At 36.1% G+C, this 14,668-nt stretch overlaps 1 protein-coding gene across 1 annotated transcript; it reads right to left on the reverse strand.

Annotated features, from left to right (window-relative positions):
- Positions 1–288: 288 nt before the first annotated feature.
- Positions 289–12,081, reverse strand: LUM (lumican). Its single transcript, NM_001323215.1, has 3 exons — positions 11,955–12,081; positions 8,018–8,914; positions 289–1,311 (listed from the first exon to the last, which is right to left on the reverse strand). Exons 2-3 carry the CDS (start codon positions 8,892–8,894, stop codon positions 1,157–1,159), a joined length of 1,032 nt encoding a protein of 343 aa, NP_001310144.1. The 5' UTR covers positions 8,895–8,914; positions 11,955–12,081; the 3' UTR covers positions 289–1,156.
- Positions 12,082–14,668: the final 2,587 nt, after the last annotated feature.

Below are 14,668 nucleotides of genomic sequence, written 5' to 3' on the forward strand. Positions count from 1 at the left end.
ACTAGTACTTTGTTTAGTGCATGTTCTGAGATGCAGACAATATCTGGACTGTTCATTCCGAAGTACAATACATTACTATTTTTCTATCATGAATAGCTAGGGTTGCATTTTACTTATTGCCTGAGAGATTTTGTTATTCTTTTGGCACTGCTTGGAAATTAATTCACGATGTTTCATAATGCTCTGACTCCCATGCTACAGCCTCCAGAAGATGTGGACTTAATGGCTAATGCAAGTGAGGTAGAGTAAGTTAAATTGTAACTTTATAAACATATTGAAACTTGAAAGTAGAGAAAACAGTTTATTTAACCTTACAATAAATTTTGCAAAATAGAATATCTTTGATTATCATATTTTAACCTGAAGAATTTTTTTCTTTTCATTTAATAAAAGATTGGAACACTGTTGGCAATGATGTGGACACAGAAATACTATTTACTATGTTTTATTTTCTACAGTCTGGTTAAAAGTAGCATGCAAGTAATTGAATAAAAATAGTTGTATATATCACTTATTTTGAAATAACAGTTATACCAGCAATGGATTAAAATCTTGCCATGAAAATTTAAATGAAAGTATGACAAAAAGAAAACAATTTTTGACCTGAATAAAAGGTTTGTTTCCCTGTTATCCTTCACACATTCTATTCATTTTATACTGTAATGGGCTTCTAAAAATATTTTCATACATTTTTAACTGTTTTTATATTGTTAAATTTTAACCAAAGAAGGGCATGAATAATTAAGAATGCTGGATTACTTGCAGGAGAATCTTCTATTTACACAAGCTAGCCCATACTGCTCAGCACTCTGATGAAACCCATCTGACTTCTACATACGTCTGGTACCAGATGGTACATATTGCATGCTTGAACACGGATTTCTATCAGGTTGAATGTTTTCTCTCAACTTAACTGACCACATGAAGGCGTGTTTTGCACCACATCTGGTCATTCTTGTGCTTTCTAAATAGCAACCTTTTGTAAAAATATGCACGCATTTCCTTAAGGTTGCCAAGTGCATGCTAAATGCTAACAAACAGAATGGATAATATGCAGATTGACTTTTTTTAAGACGTATCCTAAATTTAAAGAGCTATCATGATGCAATTCCTGTAATAATGATCCCTAGAAGGGAACTGCAGACTCTGAGGCATCTCACTCCAGTGAGATCTCCGCAGCCACTCGAAGGCAGTTGTACATCTCCTGTGGCAGGTCAGCCCGAGTGAGATTGTTTCCGTCCAGGCGTAAATGTGTGATCTTGGAATAGGTCAGTGGTCCGACAACCTTACAGAAGCTGCTCAATGGGAACTCTGAAAAAAAGGGAACACCAGTAAGAAAAAACATGAATAATTAGAACAAAAAGGATTTGGAAAATGTGACATCCCTGAGGAGCCTGTTTCTCTAGCTCAGTGAAAAGCCTTTTCCTAAATAACCAATCTGAACCTCCTCCACAGAAAATATTTTTCAATACTTAATGTGTTTCCACTAATATAATTCCCAGTTAGCTTACAGCAACTTGAGAGGCATGTATTGTAGAATCATAGTATCTTCTGAGTTGGAAGGGGTCCTTGAAGTCATTTATTCCAACTCCCCAGAAGTGAGCAGGGACACCTACAGCTGATCACAGTGCTCAGAGCAACATCCAGCCTGACCTTGGACGTCTCCCAAGGATGGAGCGCCTCACCAACCTTACTGTAAAATGTTCTTCTTTGTATTCAATATAAATCTCCTTTATTTTAGTTTGAAACTATTTCCCCATGTCAGATGTGTTAAAGAGGTTCCTCTCTTTAGTTGTGAGAAGTTCAGGAGTTCAGAATGTCAGGACTGGGCTTTTCAAGTGCTATGTACTTCCAACATCCCTATGAATTTTAAGATTTCAGATTTTATTTACAGAATCAAGCTGGCACTTAGAAGGAAAAAGAGTTGTTAAAAATAAAAATTAAAAAATAAAAAAAATCAGTAGAACCTGGGATGCAGAGGGAATAATCTCTTATGCTGAGTGTACTGTGATGGAAAAGTGAAACAGTGCTATGTAATATCTTGAATGAAGTTTTTGGAACAACTAAAACTACGATTTGGCCTTACCCATAAGAACAGGCAATCCACATAAATTTTCTGTTAAATATTGTTTTCTGAATGTTTAATTTACTGTTTTCAAAATGAAATTTGACCAAGGAACACAAGGAAGGAATTACATCGAAATAGTATAGCTGAACTTTTCCAGAATAGCAGGCTTACTAAGCAAGTAAATATAAAAAATATTTGAATTTATTGCAATTTATGTATCATGCTATATATAGACTTCACACAGTTCAGCAGATCTGGAATAAACAACATTAACTGAAAGGGGGTAAAAAAAAAAAAAAAGGAAAAGGAAAAGGAAAAAGGAAAAAGGAAAAGGAAAAGGAAAAGGAAAGGAAAAAAGGAAAAAAAAAGGGAAAAAAGGAAAAGGGGGGAAAAGGGGAAAAAAGGGGGAAAATGGGGGGGAAAAGGGGGAAAAAGGGGGAAAAGGGAAAAGGGAAGGGAAAGGGAAAGGGGAAAAAGGGAAAGGAAGGGAAGGGGAAGGGAAAGGAAAGGGGAGGGGAGGAAAGGGGAAGGGAAGGGAAGGGGAAGGAGGAAGGGGAAGGGGAAGGGGAAGGGGAAGGGGAAGGGAGGGGAGGGGAGGGGATAGGGGAAGGGGAAGGGGAAAAGGGAAGGGGAAGGGGAAGGGAAGGGGAAAGGGGAAAGGGGAAGGGAGGGGAAGGGGAAGGGAGGGGAAAGGGGAAGGGGGGAAGGGAAAGGGAAGGGAAGGGGAAGGGAAGGGGAAGGGGAAGGGAAGGGGAAGGGAAGGGGAAGGGGAAAGGAAGGGGAAGGGGAAGGGAAGGGAAAGAAAAAGGGTAAGGGAAATGAGAAGAGGAAGGCAAGGAAGGGAAGGGAAAGGGAAGGAAGGGAAGGGAAGGGAAAGGGAAGGGAAGGGAAAGGGAAGGGAAGGGAAGGGAAAGGGAAGGGAAGGGAAGGGAAGGGGAAGGGGAAGGGAAAAGGGAAGGGAAGGGAAGGGAAGGGAAGGGAAGGGAAGGGAAGGGAAAGGGAGGGAAGGGAAGGGAAGGGAAGGGAAGGGAAGGGAAGGGAAAGGGAAGGGAAGGGGGGAAGGGAAGGGAAGGGAAGGGAAGGGAAGGGAAGGAGGGAAGGGGAAGGGAAGGGGGAAGGGAGATGGGAAGGCAAGGGAAAGAGAAGAGAAGAGAAAGAAGAAGAAGAAGAGAAGAGAAGAGAAGAGGAAGAGAAGAGAAGAGAAGAGAAGAGAAGAGAAGAGAAGAGAAGAGAAGAGAAGAGAAGAGAAGAGAAGAGAAGAGAAGAGAAGAGAAGAGAAGATATACCATATTGTGTAATTCTACAAAGATGGTCCTTCATTCTTATCTCTGTTCACTTTGATTCATACACAGACACTACTGAAGAAGAAATCTGAGAGTCTTCTTAGAGCTTTTGTAATCAATAAAATGACATAAAATGCTTTCACATTGCAGAGGAGTACATCACATAATTTGGAAAAAACATATATAGGATTCTCGAAGTCAGAGACTTTTGACTACCAGTGGACTTTTGAAAATAGCACCTTTTATATCTTTGCTGTATGACCATCTCGTTTGAGAAAACATGTTGACCTACATTCTGTTGTGTTACCAAAGGAGATGGAGGAAGTATCTTTCATACTTCCACTTTAAGCTGAATTCTTCCAGAACTAACATTACAATATCCTGCTATCATTGATGAAATGAACTAGTGTAAACTAGATAGAAATGTATATTCATCCATAAAGGCAAATATTTAAATAATGACAGTATAGGTAATGTGTTATAGATAGTAGAGGTAGAGATATGATATTGAACAGTGGGTAAAACTATGTGTATTGTCCACAACATAAGTTTTAAATGAGGATTAAGGAAATGCATTTCAAAAATGTTAGATTTTGTACACCAGATAGACACCAAAATCAAAACAATTTCCTAGATTTTGTGCATTATACAACCCTGTTTTGAAAAGATGAGAGCTAAAGTTAATGCCTATTTATTTTCATGGAAATTTCAATGGGTGAGAGATAAAATACATCACTGATGGCACAGTCATTGGACAGTCAAAATCATAATATTAATAATATTAAGCCTGCAGATTAATTCTAATATTCTTCCAGTTCAGAATGCACCATTTGAAGTGAACTGTCAATTCTTGTGTGTTTTAACCACATAAACTAAGATACAGGATTAGATGCTATTTGTTGTATGCAAACATAAGTTTGCTTGGCCTACAGACTATAATTAATTAATTATTTACATCCATGTCTTTGTAGGTAATTACAGTATAATTTTTAAAGATTGGAATATATATGAATTCTAATATTGATTTATTTTTCCTTTTCTTATCATTCATGGATAACATGGCATGGTAAATAAACTTTTGTTGAAGGACACACATATAAAAGCTTCCTGAATTTCCTTTTATCATAGTTTTTTCTTACTGTTACTTCTGAGTGCAAGGTCTTATATTTGGTTGAAATATAAGGTATGTATACGTAATTTGGGTACAGAGTATTTAAACCTCATACATGTAAATCATAAAGTTTATCAATGCTACTAAAATATCTAACTGTGCAGACTGCTGATGAGATTGAAACCACTTTGGAAGTAGATTCTGATTTAGTCAGATGTCGAAGGTAATCTGTCAGGAAGTTCAGTGGTATTGGGTTCCATTACTCAGAGCACAGTTTTTTTTTCACGTGGGTATTAATGTATTATACAGTTCATGTAATTACAGTTGCTAGATGTATATTAAAAATATTTGTATTCTTATTATTGTCTACAATAAAAAATATAAGACAAATGGGACTTGGAGTGCATCTGATTTTTTTTTATCTAGATGTTCTGTGTGCGAACTACAACCAAAGAGTCTGAAACACTGAAACAGCACTAGTTTACTTCCTCCTTTATTACAGTGATTAATGTTGCAGATAATCCTGTAAAAAATTGTTTCAGACACAATAACCCATGATCAGAGGCAATGAACCTTGAATTTTGCCACCAGTATGACATTCATATTTTGCCAACAAAGAATTCCTTCTTGAGCCTGACACAGAGATAGTTACAATGATTGGATACAAGCTGGACTTTCATCTGACCAGCCAGTTTCTCACTATATGTGTCTGTCCCCTTAAGAAATTCTGATATTCTAACAAATGACCTGAATATTATAAATACAAATTAAAAGGAGAAAAAAACAGGAGCAGATTTATCCTTTACTCTCACCTATAGACCAAAATAGAAGCATATATACATTCATTTTCTACATAAAATTATTTTATGACTGTATGCTAAGCAAAGGTATATCACTTTTTACATCAGGAGCACAAGCAGCTGAAAAAAATTAACTATGCAAAGACTTCTTGTTAAGGCATGCACTACAGAAGAAAAGCCTAATGGGATCAGCAGTTCTAGTCATCCTTGCTGGCTTGTGGTCCAAGAGTTAGCATATCTGAGTCATTTCTGCACAGATCATTGTAAAAAAAATACTTTGAGATTACTGCAGTGCTTCAAATAGAAGACCACAAAGCATTAGCTTTGTTTAGAGTAATTAAATTCATGGGACAACTACTGATCCAGCCAATGAACTTTAGCAAAAGGCAGCAGTGTGTCCAGAGAAGGGCCACAAAAGTAATCAAAGGTATGAAACACCTCTCCTATGAGGACAAGCTGAGAAAGCTGGGGCTGTTCAGCCAGGACAAGAAAAGGCTGTGAGGTAGCCTGATAGCTGCCTTTCAGTATCTAAAGGGGAGCTGCAGAAAAGGACAGGTTTTTTGGCAGGGTCTGCTGTGATAGAATAAGAGGAAATGGTTCCAAGCTTAAAGAGGGTAGATTTAGGTTAGCTATAAGGAAAAAATCTTTCACAGTGAGGGTGGTGAGGCACTGGAAGAGGTTGCTCAGTTATGTAGTTGATGCCCCATCCCTGGAGACTTTCAAAATGAGGCTGGATAAGGCCCTAGGCAACCTGATCTAGTTGATACTGTCCTTGTTCATTGCAGGGGAGCTGGACTAGCGGGCTTTCAGGGATCCCTTCCAACTCTAAAGATTCCATGATTCAATGAGAATATGTGACTTTGACTGTACTCTGAAAAGTTTCCAAGTTCCTCTTGTTATACTCCATTCCTATATCTTCTTGATAGAGTTTCAGATGGAAGCACTTATTTTCTTAATCTTTTGCAAATGAAATACGAACCTGTGAACTGTATCATTGATTCTCTTTGATGTCTATACCTGCAGAGGGTTGGTTGCTTTTTTGTTTTTGTTTTTGTTTTTGTTTTTGTTTTTGTTTTTGTTTTTGCCCTGAATAATCCGTAATAACAAATCCTATAAATATATACTTATAAGGAAGAGAGCAAAGAGAGCAAAGACTTTTATAAACTCAACATGGTCCTATACTAGCTTGGAAATTCAACCTGTTCAAATACAGGTGATGGGGTATTCTGTTAATACCTAATATGGACTAACATGGACAGTCAAAGAAATTTGTCTTCTACACCTTCTTGCTCAGACAAAAGAACAAATCAGAGATCTCTTGCATCAGTCCATAGGGAGCTGTAACAATAGCCAGTGCTACACTTCACACCATCACTCTCTTCCACTGACTCTTGAAACATTGCTTTCACTGAAAAAGTAAATTGCTGTCACAGTTGCTCAGAAGTCCTTGGAAATGTGAGTGGAAAGCAAACTTGGTACCTGGATTTCTTGAAGGAGGCTGAGAACAGCTGTTCTAAGCTTTGAAAAATGCCTCATTTATCACAGGAGAAATTAAAAATCATCAGCTCTTTCAGGAACAGAAGAGTATCTGAAAGAGCTCTATACGTTGCTATATTTAGTACTACATATGGGAAGCATTAATTCATTATTTTCCTTCATCAAAACAAGGAAATGAGATATAAGGAAAAAAAAAATCAAAATATTGAGGAAAATGTGAAACATGGTAAATAATAATAAATAAATAAAGGTGTTGCCCTAACCCTGATAAGATTTCCATTAAAATATTTTGCTGCAAGTCTAAGTTTGTGTAAAGAAAAATTAAATCTGTTAGCCAACAGCGATATCCTAGAGACCTGATGGATACAGGTAAACAGACAGGAGGAATTTCCTATTTAGTTAATGCTAGCTAGCAAATGATGTAAGACCTCAACAGAAACACTGTTCTTTTGAACATCCATGAGAGGTCAGTGCTTACAGAAGTGTAGCTGGAGAGTATCTGACGGGTGAGGCCTACTCAGTTCCATAGTATCTCCCTCCCACCCCAGGATTAAGGCATTCTTGCCTCAGTAGAAACCTCCACAATCTCATATAAGGTGGGGTTACTGACTTTAGAATGAACTCCTATTCAAATCTTGTTTAAATGGAGACAAGCTACATATGATGTAGAAAACAGGAATGGAAAGAAGAAACAACAGGGCATCTCTTATGATTTCGAGATGGATTTGGAAATATACTGCCTGTAAGGGAGAAAGATTATGAAGGGAGGAAATAAACAAACAAACAAACAAACATCTAGTTTGTGTATTTTTCACTGTGCCTTGTACCTAGTACTTTATGGATTACCTTTCTTCCCCTCCCCTCTAGAACTTTCACTGCCAGTCTTCTGAAAGGTTATAGATGCTGTAGTGAGATTCTGTTATCTTTTCTTGACTTAAGATTCTGAATATCTTCCACACTGATTAATTTTTTTCCAGAGTTTTTTTCCTTTTTCTTTTATTTTTCTTTTTCTAAATTATACAAGTACCCCCCGTGGATTTCAATCCAATGGTTTTAATTTATGTGAGGTGAGGATTTGACCTCAGCTAAATGTCTTTCTTTTAATATTAATGTGAGCAACAGTCAGAGAAATATCTGTGTGCTAACAGGTTAGCCAGTATCCTTTCTTCAGACTGTTTGAACAATTCCAGACACCTGCACAAGCCATTACATTCTAGACTGTGGTAAATGTTAATGAAAACATGCAATTTTAACTCACTGTTGATTTTGTTGACTTGGAGGTAGAAGTTTTCAAGATTCTCACTGACAGTTGGAATACTCTTCAGTTGATTGAAGGACAGATCCAGCTCAACCAATGATGTGATATTGAAGACATTGCCTGGTATTCCAGAATCTGTTAATTTATTGTGGGATAAACGTAAATACTGCAGGGTTTTAAAACCTTGGAAGTACTCATCAGGAATATTGGAGATCTGGTTATTGTCAAAATACAGCATGAGTAAGGAGTGAGGCAGTCCCGTTGGTAGCTTTGTAAGTTGATTGAAGCTTAAGTCAAGATACAAAAGTGAATTCAGACCTTTAAATGCCCCGGAAATAGAATCTGCTTTCAGCTGGTTGTTCTGGAGATGAATGACAGTCAGATTTACCAGCCCCTCAAGTGCACCAGGATTGACTTTTGTTATCTTGTTGTGACTTAATTGAAGGTCATCCAGAGTTTTGGGGAGCGGTCCAACAGCTTCAGTCAAATTGTTGTAGTTAATGTGAAGTTTCTTCAGATTCTTTAGTTTAGAGAAGACTCTTCCCTTAATTTTGGAATTTTCCAGATGATTGTGATCAAGAATCAGCCACTGCAGGTCTGTTACATTATCAAATGTGTTCTCTTCAATGGACTCAATCATATTGTTTCGAAGATAAAGGTATTTTATTCCACTTGGTACAATTGGAATGGTTTTCAGTTTAAGATTGTCACAATACATTGCAGTAGGATAGCTTAAAGGACAATTACACTCTGGGGCACAGACTGCTGTGGATGGCCCAAAAGGATCATAACCATAATCATCTGCAGGACCATAGTCATATTGGCAAAAAATGCCACTAATCAATACTAGAAAGATGGGTAGAGAGTTTAAAGTCATCTTTTCAATGTGTCTTGTCTCTGTATAGAGGAGGAGAATAAAAAAAAGTTATAATTCTGATTTTCTTTCTATTTTTTCTCCAATACTTGAAACTTTAATATACAAAGATTATGATTCAACACTAACTAAAACAGGCTTCCAATATAAAGCTATTAATTAATTAAAAAAGCATTAGTCTGTTAACAATTCAGTGTTACTATTACAGTTTTACAGCACCTGTTTTGTTATAATCTGCCTTTGTGATGTGAATCTGCAGGTCATTCTGCTGCTGCAAGTAACACATTTTTGAAATCATCCTGTAGCCATTTGTTAAATTACAAGAAGGATGGCAAAGTCTAAGTTTTCTAAACGTGGAACAGAAGTTTCCGGGTTTGCTGAAGGTCATGTTCAGAGACAGTTTTGCCACTTGAATTCTATCAGGCTTTCATTGCTCCTCTGAATATGTTAAAGTGCCTTATACTTAAATAATAAATGATGGTTTAATTTGGTTTCAAAAAATTCAGGAAAGTTGCAAACTAAGTGTGATGGTCTGATATGTAGTGTGTTGTTAAGAGTTATCTTCTCCCATCTCCATATTCAGATAAAGAACAAACTAAGAAAAACAGCATATGTTCTCCTGGACCTGTCAAACTGCACTGCATATGTGTACATGTGTATACTGTATCTAGTATAGGCCTACTCTGGATGTGAAATAACAGCTCTTCATGTAATGCAAACATTCATTCTAAATTGATAAATGACAGTGAAAGTGCTAATTACTTTATCTCATCACACTAAATAAATAGATCAATAAGCACTTGCTTTATAGTTGTCCTTCTAGATCATAGATATCAAAAGGATGTTTAGGACATATAGGAATGTTTTGCTGTGATACAATATGAACCATCTCACTTCGCTTTCAAGGACATACTTTACTAATCAGACATTTCACAAGATACAAAATCTATTAATATTTCAAAATCTGCATAGACTAGTATCTTGCTAATGTTTCTTACTACCTAAATGGATGCTGAGTTGTAAAGGTCAGTTTAGCATCTCAGGAGCTGATGAGCTTACTTTGATTTTCACCATAAACATGTACTCAGCAACTGTTCAAAGAGTGAGAGAATTCAGAAAATCCTTAGATCCCTCTTTTTCTCAAAAAATTTCAGACAGCATGTGCATCATTTAAACAGACCATCAGACTCTGTTCTGAGATCTAGGCAATCTTCCAGCAGAGTAAGTCAGTCTTGTTATTAGCACTATTTTGTGATGGAGTTCCTGAAGTTAAAATGCAAGATCATGACTAGAAGAAACTTAACTAAATTTCCTTGCTTTTACTGAGCTGATAAAAACCACATCACAGCTTAATCAACTAGAGTAACTTTAATCAGGGCCTACTGATCTTATGTAATGGAAGGAATTTTTTTAAGATGTTCTCATCTCCAGTCAACCACATACAAAGCCTCACTGCTGGATGTGAAGCTGCTGTCCTCTGAACAAGGACTAGGATTGCATATCTTTTACTGTAGTGTTGGCTCTGTTTTAGCTAATGACAAACTGTTGGAGAGAGAATCATTGAAACATGAGTTATCCATGTAATTTTCTTTGTCTGTTCCTCATTACTGTATGAGATGAGAACACATAAGGGACTTTAAGTCCCCTGCTGGTATGAATAAGTATAGCTACTCTGAAAGGAGAGAAGTTACAACAATGCAGTCTGCTTTGAAATCTGTGCCTGTTTTGATACTAAACATTAAAGATGAAGAACTAATACTTATTGCTCTGTATTCAAAATATATGTAAATGTAATGAACTTCTTGGACTACACTCTTTGACCTCACAATGACAATTTTACACATCCTCATCATTTCATAGTCTTTCTGATAACATAGAATAAACATCCAATTTTAAATTCAAGTTCTATTGTTCTTGTGGTTTCCAGTTACATTCAAAATGCTTATCTTTAGTACTTGTATCATAGGCAGACAGTTAAAAAGCATACAACGTTTAACTACCATGAAAACATTTGAGTTAGATTAAAAAAAAAAAAAAACAAACAAAAAAAACCAAAAAGCTTGAATGATTTTACAAATAAGATTTTTAGATTCAAATGACAATTCTATAGTGAAAAGTCATATGTGCACATATGTGACATGAAATAGCACAGTAAAACGAATTTTTTGTTTTGTTCTGTTTTATTTGTGGTTTTGCTTTCTATGTGTTTCTCTGTCAGAGGTGTAAAATGTAAATAGATCATATACACATGGTCGGCTGTTACACTGAACTATTTACATTCAAAAGATAACATCATTCTTAGATGTTTATCTTATAATACAAGCATGCTTGAACTAATTGCCTGTGTTTATTCTACTCAGTTATGCTGTTAAATACCTGTGAAAACATTTGTGAAGTTGCTCAGGCAGTATGCCAAAACACACCAAATGACAAATCCTCAAATTTGGAAAAATGCTTACTACAGTATTCAGATTATTTTGAAGCCTATACTGCTTCAATTCCAAAGTTGTGAAATAAGGTATATAAAAGTCTATTACTCAAGCAGCATTAATCCAAATATTCCTTAATTCTGTAGCTTATTGTTTCACACAGTTTGCATAAGATTTCATCTTAAGAACTTCCAATGGGATATATAAAATAAGCTTTAAAATTATCCAAATTTTTTCAGCGTGCCTATAGTTTTCCTCTCTTTGTATACTTGATTTATTACTTAAATGTTTGAATACCTCGCCTTTTTATAAAATGAAGAAAGAAAATTTAACAAATGGAGTGCTATGAAGTTATTACCAAGTGAGGAAAGAGTAGTCTTTAAAATAAATTCTTTGTGCTGTACATCAACTTTTCTTTTGAAGCAGAACAAAACAGACTTTGAAAAAGTGCTGTATTGATGCACAAAACATGTGAGGTTGTTTCAAGGAAGCTAAAAAAGTAAATGCACTAAATGACTGCTGATTTGTATTCAGTTTACAAATTGGCAAACTTATCTTGACATGTTTTCACATTCCCATTACAGCTACATTTAAATAGCTGAACATTACAGTTAAAACATGCAGCAGAACTTACCTTACTGCCTTCAAGCTGCTTTCCTTAATTCCCAGAGCAGATGCAATAAGGGACTGTATCGACCAATATATGCTGTAAACAGTGACAGGAGGTAAAAGTCTGCCAGATCCTCTGTGTTACAAGAGGGAAAAAAAAAAAAAAAAAAAAAAGATCCTGAAAAAAAACACCAAAAAAAAAAAAACCCTAGTCACGCTGTTCTCTGAAGCTGCTATGTCATCATGGTGATCTTGTGGTGTGGCATGTACGAAAATGCAGCTCTCTTAATGAAGTGCAGGTGGATACCACATTTTGTACAAGGACAACCCATCTGCTGTTCCTGTGGGATAAGAGAATGATAAGTGTCACAAATCTGAAAAAAAGTTTAGATCACTGGGCATGGCATTATAAAAAGATTATTTTTATTTTAGAGGAACAACATTTTCCTTTATAAAACAAATTATAAGCAGACTTTTGTTTTCCAACTTATTTTATACTGCTAGACATGAGTTAACAAATAGCACTCAGACCTCAATGCTGCTGTACTTCTTTAGCCAAATGACTCATTCTTTTTTTTTTTTTTTTTTTTTTTTTTTTAACTATCTTATGTCCACAATAAAACACCCTTAATAAAACTTTCAGTTTAAAGACAGGAACAAAAGTGTCAGGATTATCTTTGAATTACATCATTTTACCCAACATAAGATACTGAGTTCAAAGTTTCTTCCACAAAGTGTAGTAATTTACTTGGTCTGTAACTTTTCATTGGTGATTAAATGCATGCCTGTTCAGTACAAACACATCCCCAGGAATGGTGTTTTTTTTGTGTGTGTTGTATTTTTTTGTTTCCCCAGCACTTACTGTAAACTCACTTTATGCATTTGTTCATTTTTGCAGTTATGGCTTTCTCCTTCTTTTCAGAATCTGGAACTACTCAGCTTTACATTGTCTGTTTCTTATTCCATGGATGTAGTTCAAGAATGCATCTTACAGCTTGGACGAGAATGCTATTTTCACTGGGAAATGCCAAAAAATAATGCACTGAGACAGTAACTGTTTCAAGTGGATCTTATCTTTTCTGTGAGAATCTCCCCTTATCTCTAAATGGTAGATGTCTCCCTCTCTTATGAGATGCAACCTCTCTGTTCTAAAGCTGGATGGGACAAATGTGAAATATGCATGTTGAAAGAATACAGGAGGCAGTTTAAATAATCTCGCATGTTTAATTATATTTAACCATAATTGTTGTTGATGCAAGAGTGCAAACACTCTTGTTTTTAGCCCTGTTTTTCTGTTTTGTTTTGATTTGTTTTATTTATTTATTTATTTATTTTCTGGTGCCACCTGTACAGAATAAATAACTTCTTTCAGAACTTCTTGCAATCCATTCCTTTTGCACTTCTTTAACTCACAAGTTTTGATTTAGCTCTCATGTCCATGAAGGCAACAAGGTTGATTGCTTCTATGATAAGTCACAGAACAGGATGTAGGTAGGCTGGAGAATCTGAGTGGCCTTCCACTGCAGAGGAACTCAGGCATGAACTTCCACAAGAAGGGCCACTGGGGGCAGAGACAGGCCAGGCACAATTCAGTGCCCTTCACAGACAACAAGAAAGATGCCCAATGACTGCAAATCCCTGGGCTACAAATTCCTGTACTTTTGTCATAACACAATTAACAGACAAAATTACTCAAGACAGAGTGCCAAACACCAGTCCAGCCCCTAGGGAGTGCATTTAATTGTTTTGATATTCTACCACCATGCCTGTCACTGTGGCATCAAAAGACTATTTGTATGTTAGAAAACAGAGGCTGATGACAGGCCATAATTACATGTCCTGAATGATGCAGATCAGCTAAATGGTTAAGAGTATTTGAAGTCTTTTAAATCATCACAGTGAATTAAGCTAAGTAGGTGAAATGTGCATGGAATAGGGACTGGAAATGTACAAGTGGACAAAGCTGTTGTAATCCTGTGCATGGACAAATGGAGACCAGATGGAGTTTCTCATTCTCAGTATGATACTTCTCTGAAAATTACTTCATTACTTTCAGTTGACCAAGGAAAACGTAAGCTGCAGCCTTGATTGTGAAGGGGGAAAAAAACCAAGATCATTCAGAAAACAATCTAATTGAAAAAAAGAATGGATTCAGAGAACAGAAAAATAATGTCTCAGAATGCCCTTTAAAGTGTCCCTGTGGCTTACTCTGGGAAAGAAGGAACAGCAATGTGAGCAACAGAGACTGACAGTTGTAAAAATAATCAAAAAATCCAGAGGGATTTGTATTCTCTGATTAAAAACCTTTTCTGAAAGACAAGCACAGTATTGCATAAAAATTGATACATAATTTGATCATTCAGCAATAGCATTGATTTTAATTTTGCAGTACAAATAATTACATACTGATGGAAATACAGGGTGATGAAGGCTCAAAGAGTTTCTGGCAAAGGTACATCAATGTACTATATGTTTATTACTCCAATTTATCTAGGTTCAGTCTACATATCTTTTCTCATTCTTGAAACAGAAATACAAAACATGCCTACCTTCCTTAGTGGGTAGAAAAATCTCATTAAACAAATGTGATGATATCTTACAATTAACATGTTGTAAAAGTTTGGGTTAGATATAGTTCAGCTAAGAATTTTCATATATCTCCCATTTTGCTGACTGTTTTAAATTAGCTATGTAAATTGCACAGTCAAGATGAAGAAATGCATGTCTTCCAAGAATAAG

Source organism: Coturnix japonica, chromosome 1, assembly GCF_001577835.2.
Source record: "Coturnix japonica isolate 7356 chromosome 1, Coturnix japonica 2.1, whole genome shotgun sequence".
Taxonomy (NCBI): domain Eukaryota; kingdom Metazoa; phylum Chordata; class Aves; order Galliformes; family Phasianidae; genus Coturnix; species Coturnix japonica.